Source organism: Dermacentor silvarum, chromosome 2, assembly GCF_013339745.2.
Source record: "Dermacentor silvarum isolate Dsil-2018 chromosome 2, BIME_Dsil_1.4, whole genome shotgun sequence".
NCBI classification, from domain to species: domain Eukaryota; kingdom Metazoa; phylum Arthropoda; class Arachnida; order Ixodida; family Ixodidae; genus Dermacentor; species Dermacentor silvarum.
Genome location: NC_051155.1, coordinates 102,950,989 through 102,959,537, shown reverse-complemented (window position 1 = coordinate 102,959,537; position 8,549 = coordinate 102,950,989). Strand labels below are relative to the sequence as shown.

At 41.9% G+C, this 8,549-nt stretch overlaps 1 protein-coding gene across 5 annotated transcripts in view; it reads right to left on the bottom strand.

The window, feature by feature from the left end:
* LOC119440262 (uncharacterized) overlaps nt 1–8,549 on the bottom strand; it is a 144,282-nt gene that overhangs the window by 112,921 nt on the left and 22,812 nt on the right. The window contains exon 5 of one of the 5 annotated variants that reach the window (XM_049661501.1): nt 3,315–3,415. The exons of the other annotated variants lie outside the window; for them this stretch is intronic. Coding sequence (XP_049517458.1) covers nt 3,315–3,415 — 101 coding nt within the window. The remainder of the gene's footprint in view (nt 1–3,314; nt 3,416–8,549) is intronic. 5 annotated transcript variants of the gene reach the window in all.

Below are 8,549 nucleotides of genomic sequence, written 5' to 3'. Positions count from 1 at the left end.
GCTCGTAAACGTTACTCTAGAGGTTCGGTCCATTGCTCTTGGTGCGGTCCTTAACTTGTTCTCGAGCTTCTTTGTTAACCTCCAAGTTTTCTGCCCCGTATGTTGCACGGTCGAATTCAATGATTGTAAACTTTTCTGTTCAAAAGACAGTGGTAAAGCATCCCAGCGATTTGGCACTGCCTGCCGTATGCACTCCAATATATATATAATATATATATTATATATAATATATATATATATATAGCCGCCTACGTCTTGGTGCTCTCCTGGTCGTATCGTTAACTTGGTATGAACCAAAACTGCCATAGTATGAAAAGAGGGTATGACCAACATAAAATGATAGGTCACGACATGAATGTCATGACATGCGTGTCATGTAGGTCACAAAACAGCCGCCTACGTCTTGGTGCTCGCATGGTCGTTTTCGATAACTTGGAAAGTACGAAATTGGGATAGTATGACAAGAGTGTATGACGAACATAAATGATAGGTCATAAGATGAATATCATGGCAAGCGTGTCATGTAGGTCATTAAACAGCCGCCTAAAATCAATGACTCAGCGGAAAAAGATTAACACTCAAAAAACAATGGAATGGGTTCGGACGTGGGTACTAAGCGAAGGAAAGACTAAAGGATAATGGTAGAATTCATAGTCATGACCATGACTAAGCAAAAATGGCAATGACTCAGCGAAAAAGTATCAACACTCAAAAACAATAGAGTGGGTTGGAATATGTACTAAGTGAAGGAAAGGGCTAAAGGTTGATGGTCGAAGTGATAGTCATGAGCTATGACTAAGGAATTAAGCTCTCTGAGGCGTAGCTTAAGGGACGCTTGAGGACTCATGACATGCTTTTCATGCAATGTCATGAAAGAGCGTCTTACGTCATGGTGCTCTCATGGTCGTTTCGTTAACTTGGTAGGCTCCCGGCACACTGCTTCGCATAACGTCGATTCCCACAGGGCGTGGGATCTGCCGGCTTTTTAGAAAGCTTCTTATTCATGGGCTGTTACGCAAATAAAAATTAGCAGGGAAGGGTCATCATACCATGTTGGGCGCATTTGTGCATATCTTTGAAATTCATCGGGGCTGGTATTTTAAGGAGTTGACATTACTCTGCGTCCATTCATATAAATGATTTGTCCTTCTCAGTGGCCAATTTCGGAGAAAAAAGGCGCGATTTTATGTATACCTGTGAACTGTTTCTGAAATTGGGCTCGTTCTACAATGGTACAACGCTGCGTATTTTACGAAAAATGTGTTTCGCGAATAGGTTTCGCTGGTCGGTCTCCCACCCTACAGCTGGAAGTCCTTTCACGGTGAATGGACACAAACGGGGCACTTCCTTGGAGCATGTTTATAATGACAGGTTCGTACGGCAGCCAAATTCACAACATGAAATAACATCGCTGGAATTGGTACTGTGCTCTAAAACAATATATGGCTAGGTTATTATCTACTGATTCAGGTTTGCTGCTGATTTTATGCAGCGCCTTAAGATAAGGTATTGGTATTAAAGTGCGTATGTATCCCACAAGTGGCGCATGCTACTTAAAGCATAAAGAATTGCGTGCTAATCTCCTCTTACCTCCTCGCCGTTGTCGTGTCTCCTAACTTTTATGCATTTTGAAGTTATTTGGTTGGCAGGTATATTATATCTGTGTGTTAGTGACGAAGTGCAAGAAATGAAAAAAAGGCGGTGCAGATAATGGTTCCAGCGCTACACATGTAGTAATCTTCGGCTGCCAACAAAGAACGATTGATTCGCGCCCTACAATTTGCACTCCCCAAATGTATGATTAAAACACAGTCCATTCTTGGGCGTCCAACGCCTTGACAGGAATAATGACCGTCATGCGGCGTCTGTAGGTATGTTCTTGAAATGGGAGGGCGCATATCATGCCTCAATATTACATCTAACAACACAGAGGCGACAGTATGGGACGTATGAGTGACGTCATCGGCGTTGGTGCAATCATACAGGTAACAAAACGCCATTATGTTCCAATTTCGAATATTTTGTACGTGATTTATCAAGTAATAAGGTAAAAATATTAGAGCCGAGAAAAACTGCACTAATCTCACGGAGTAGAACAATAATCGTGCAACCGTGGAAGACGATACTTCAAAATATGTAAGAAATACGCTCCTTGTGGCTGCGGTTGCATAGTCACCACCGAATTATCACTTGCGCAGGGTCCATTGAAGGACCAATGTGGCCCAATACAGCGCCAATAGTGTGTGCCAATGTTGGGCCTATGCTGGATGTATACAACGTAGCCCGCATTCTCCTGTATTAACCGTGCTTCCTGAGCTTCTGGGGCAGGTACTGTTTCCGAAGAGTTCTGGTTGTCATTTGAAACGGGCGCTGACATCTCGTGAGTTTAGCGTCACATCTCTTGCTATCGGGCTTCGGGCATACCGCGTCCTTACAGATTTAAATGCAGCGAGAAAAAAAAAAGACTGCAAATTAAAAAAGTTGCAGTGGCTTAGCTCGGCTATGCCAGGATATACGTAGCGTTAGCAAAGGTTCAGCTGATTACTCTTAGCTTTCCTGGTTGCCTATATTGTCAAGGATTAGCTTGATTGTCATGCTTACTGCTGCTCCAATGACACACACGCGGTATACGTATTATGTGGCACATGTATTCACTCCTCCTACGCTCAACCGCTAATTGCCAGGCAACTACTTCGGGATCCGATGAGTCTAGCTTCTCGTTCTTCTGCGCTGTTGAGCAGCATTTGCGCTCTCCTCTCCATGACTATACCACACTGGCAAACGCCAGTCAGAAGCGCGGCGGCTCCAGCGCAGTGTCAGACGGCGACTGCCACAGCGAGCGAACGCGCGCCGGCGCCAGTGCGTCTACCACGGCTACGACGTCACTCCTCTGGAATGCGCAGACCGGCGACGGTGAGTCGCGCGCGGTGGCGGCGGAGTGCGCGAGAGGTGCCGGCTCCGGTGGCTCCGGTGATGCGCAAGCCGTGTGACATCACTGATCCTTGCGCATGCGCAGCACGGCTCTTGATGTGCCACGCGAAACGGGCTTGGCTAGGCCAGTGTAGCTAACGCTACAAAAACAAAACTGCTAACTTAAAAAATCGTAGGCATGCATATTGTAGGCAGTTAACAGAAATTTTGTCTTTCGCCTGCACTAATAAAAGCGACATTCTGATCTTTTGAAACCTTGCTTACCACAATTAATTACCGTATACTTGGCGCTTTTCAATGCACTCATTGCTTCTAGCGTTTAGTTTTCTCAATTAGTATGCAAAATTTAGAAGCACGAAGAATAAGCGAAATGTTTTCCATACCTTATAACATCCAACATCAATGACCTCAAAGCAGAACGGTTTCCGAGGAACGTGTCGTATCTGATAAGACCGTGATAGGATTGAATTTCTTCAGAAAGAATCTGCATTAAAAAAAAGTGTCCGCGTTAGGACACTGGTTGACGAAATGTCATGAGTTCATTCATTTCAGTCGAATAAATTGTTGAAAGCGTAAAATGACATCGATGGACCTGTATATGACCCCATCACTAAATCAAGAAGCTTCTCTTAAGTAACAAGGTGGTGAGTCACGGGCGGTTAACCGCTCCAATATCAGTTCAACAAGAACTTCAGTTAAGTAAAAGTGATTGCTCTGACGCGGTGTATCGGGCACCCATTGTTCATGAGAACCATGAGAACAAGAGGTGTGATAAAAAGGCTCAGAGCAAATATGCATAATACTAAACAAACAACCATTGGCTAATATATTCCCGGTACACGAGCTTTCGGTAAACAATACTTGAATACTGTATGCCTTGTACCTTAAGATGCGGCATGTGGTATTGTACTCCTTCCAAAAACCGTTGAGAAAATATTTGATTAATGTCCGAATTCACAGAACCTTTGTTTCGTAAGTGCCATTTGTCATTGGAAAGTCGTCTTCAGTTATTATATGCGCAGCATCAGTGTTGGTTGGAATTTGCTGTGAAGAACAATGCAGACGATGGCTCAACAATGACTGACCACGTGCCTTCGTCGAAGGAGAGGTTTCGATTTGTGCGTTGTGCTTGTGTAAATAATGCGTGATATAAAGCTCATCCGGTCAGCTTCCAATTTCAAATGTTGATGGGTACCTGAAATATAACCATTGGTATAACGGGTACCACTTGGGTATGTGTGAGGGCCTTACAGAAAAAAAGATTAATGCTAAAAACGACACACATAACATCTAGGCGATGCCAGGTTTGCAGGGGTACTGAGGTAGCGGTGATCAGAGGAATACTGAAATAGTTCATCATCATCATCAGCTCATATTTATGTCCACTGCAGGACGAAGGCCTCTCCCTGCGATCTCCAATTACCCCTGTCTTGCGCTAGCTGATTCTAATTTGCGCCTGCAAATTTCCTAACTTCATCCCCCACCTAGTTTTCTGCCGTCCTTGACTGCGCTTCCCTTCTCTTCCTAGATATAAAAAACTGAAATCGATATAATAACCATTTTGCTGACTTTCAACGAGAAGTTCGATAGCCTTCTACCTCTTTGAAAGTATGGAACAAAGCATTCATTTCATGCAGATGTGACGTTTTCCAAAAGAACATTTCTAATCAGGTAAGCTACAACGTCGAAGACCTGAAATAGAAAGTTGTGCAACTCAAACAGAAGAGCACTGCACAGATAGCCACTCAGGCAGAAATTGAACCTCTGAACCACTCTCATTTCAGGTAGACAGTTAAAACCTCGAAATTCATGACATAGCCGAAGTGCCAAGTGAGCATCCGATGGCAGTATCAAAGTTGATAATAAGCTTAGAGTTCGTCATGTGACAGCCTCTGGCATTGTCTCACTTCAAAGGCTACCAACTGGAGCAGAAAGAATGGCAGGAGTTATTTATCTTTTCGCATGACAAGAAGCCTGAAATGAATGGCTTAGAAAGAGAATCGACCTTAGCAATTGTGAACCGCGCACTTTCATTCAAGAGAACATCAGACGCCATAATCGACACCTCCTCCGGGAGGTGAAGACAGTCGCAAGAACTAAAGCCTATAACAATGTGTGGCACGCGAATGGCAATGTTCTGGTGCGAAAAGTTACTGATGCACGCGGCACCCGCATTAAGACAGAAACAGCCTGAACAGACTATAAGAAGTGCATTCTCCGTATTAGGCTGAATAGTTTCCAAATGTCTTAACGATGTTATTATTTGCCAAATGATCTTAACTTTGCGTATCTCAGCTTTCATATGCTTCCCTTAAATGCATTGATTTAATTGCTAGATCAATTAGCAGTAAGGCACCTCGTCTAGAAGAATATCTTGCTAATTTTTGAATATTCTGTTGTTATGCCAACCCAGACTTGGGGCTCTAATGTTATACTACGTGTTACTTTTAGGTACTACTATTATACGTATTCCTTAAATCGCGAATACAGCTGCGGTGGGGGTGTTGCGCTCCTTATTAAAAGCCATTTCGCATGTCACATACTTGATTCATATTCTATATGTACCCCTGATTATGAGATTCTATCTGTATGTGCCGATGCCATAATGTTTACTGTACACTATTGAACACCACGTGGTGATTTCTTGATGTCTAATGATGTCTTCGAAACTTTCCTCACATTTGTTTCAGATAACAAATATAGGTTAATAGTGGCAGGTGATTTCAACATGGATATGAGTCGTCCTAGTCACTCCTCTCGAGAGTTAAATGATCTCACATTATCCTATGGTTTCAAGAATATGGTCAACGTCCCCACAGAGTAACAGCTGGCTATAGTTCTATGTTAGACCTTCTCATCACGAATGCTCTAAAAAACACTTGGCAGGTGCTCTGTCAAGCCATATCAGCGACCATCTTTCGTTGGTTTTTGTATGGACAGCCCAGCATCGAGAGCAATTGAGAGTCAAACTCGTACAGGCTCATTACTGACGGAGTGCCTGATGCGGTCCGTGATGTTCGACTGCAAATAGACTGGTATGACGTCATCAACTAAAGGCGCCAATGACGCTTAGAATGAATTTCTTAAAATTTTAAACGTTTACACTGCGCTCACTTTCCTCTCAAAAATAAAAGAGGAATTGAAAATCCAGAAACCTTGGATTACACCCGAGTTACATGAACAAAGGAAAGAGAACAATCAGCTGTATGAAAAATTTTAAGCTCTGCTGTCAGACGACTGGAAGGAGTTCAGGCAATACCGTAACAAGCTTACGATAAGGATGAGATCAGCACGCATAAAATATAATTCATTAGCATATGGATGTGTCTTATATGAAGATGCTTTTTAGAGTGCATGCCTGCTTTTCGATGCACTCATTAGGGTTAGGCGTTTATACATTATTTCGTAGCCAAGTAACTTCCACATTTATTTTCGTTTTTCGGTCAAATATTATGTGCCAATTTTGCAGTGTGCATAAAAACTAACGTTCTGAACTAATGTGAAATATTTCCTGCCCAGTATTTTCCTTTCATGTTGTATAACAAGCAAAACGCGCGCACACATTTTCTCATCGGTATAAACGTGTGTTTCTGCTCTTTGCAATCTTCAATATTGGTTCAATCTTCATACAAAGACAAAGTACTCCATTCGAAGAAATCTCAAACCTGTAAAGCTCACCAGCATGCGCATCTCCTGGCGTGAAAATGGTAGAGCTAATACGACAGGGTGTTTCTTGAGATAATCAGTGTTTCTACTGATGCGTTGCTCTATATATAGAGTCACCATTAATATTTCAAAGCTTCTATTTTTGTGTACCTCAGTTCCCTACTGAAATTTTGCGTATGTACGGCAATAATTACATATGCTCACGTTCAATTCTTCTGAAAATTATACAAGTTTTACATGAAAGATGCCCCTAAGAATTATACAGAAAACATAAGGAATTATTGGAATGGCATTAATAACCTTTCAGTAGCGTTAGCAGGCCAGAAAAAATTAATGCACAGAGTAAACGCTGCACTTCGTGTTATAGAAATGTTATAGGCCAACAACAAGGCCTTGTTACCACGAACATATGCAGGGCCAGAAAACAAGCACTTTATGTTATACCAATGGCATTGATGATATATCTGGGCTTTTATAGCGGTTTATAAAAAATACTCTGCTTTGTCATTAAGAAAGCTGAACAAAGCAACTAAGATTTCATTTTGTAGAAGATAAACTTTTTGCATCGAATGATTTTGTGTAGCGTATATACCAATATTGCCCACAACACGCTTATTGCGAAATGTCGTTTCATCGTCGTTTAGAACTCTGCACTAAGTTCCTCGAGCTTTCGATGTTTGTGCCCATAAAGTCTGTTACTTCAATAAAATATATTGGTGTTTCTATTAAATAGACTACGCTGCAATCGTCAAAAGGAGTAATTTGAGTTACATTTTGTTAATGGGCAATTTCAACTTGATCCCGTGTTCGGTGGCAATGAGAGGATATATAGAGAGAGATTACGTCAAAGTGCCTGGTCTCTCATGGATTGTTATATATTATTAAGCAGAGACTCTGGCCTCTGACTGATTTTACGAGTTTGCTTGCCCTCTATTTAGAGAGAATTTCGTCGTTGTGACGTGTCAGACAGACCGAAGCCTGAGCCATTATAATGTAAGGACTCCTCTCGCTCAATTCAATTCCTTTCGTACAGGGCCTGCGGATACCAATGTTAACGCGTGCGGTTCACGGTTCTGATTAGTGTCGCAGCGCGAAACGAAATAGCATTATCGTATAACCATCAGGTTATACAAGTCAGCGCTGTTTGAGAAGAGACGCACGCACTGTTCGGGTAAACGTAATGTGTTACACGAGAATCAACGAAAGCTATACAGAAACTTCCTGTGCATCACGGTTTATGTTACTTGCATTCGCCGCTATGAACAAGAACAGTCGTCGACTGGATGAAGTTTTTATACTCTAGAGCTTGTTCATCTGACCAAGTGCAGCCGGATAGTGATGTCTGACATAATGCAAGCGAAGGTGGGAAGACATTGGTAAACATGTCTTAAGAAAAAAATATATGTTGCTGAATTTTGTCCTAAATGTTTTCCCTCATATTCTATACACTGTAGCACGTGAACTGTACTAGTGACAGCAGACGCGAATGAGAGCAAGAACCTCTTTCGGAGAAGATTATTTAACTGCTATCACTGCAGACTAATTACAAGTGCTATATAAGCACAATCGACAAGCAAAGGATTAGTACATGGAAGAAAATTTACAATTATATTGACAAAGAAAATTTTCCCTGTTTTCCACATCTAACAAATTTTCATGCCAAGTCACCTCCGAAAACTTGCTGCCGTGAAAAACCTTTGCCACTAAGAAGAAATCGAACGACTTGAGTAGGTCAAGATATTTTCACGTGGTCTAACTGTGACGGCCACACCAATACCACCATGTATTATACCCAGTGAAAGGTCAGTGAAGAGGTTTAACATCGGGGGCAACATAAATAACAAATTACATCACTTCGTCAATAAAGTGCAGGATAAATAAAAAGAAAAATTCCAAACCAGGGCACTGCAAAAATCAGTCGATATAACTATTGAACCATTGTGAGCCAACAA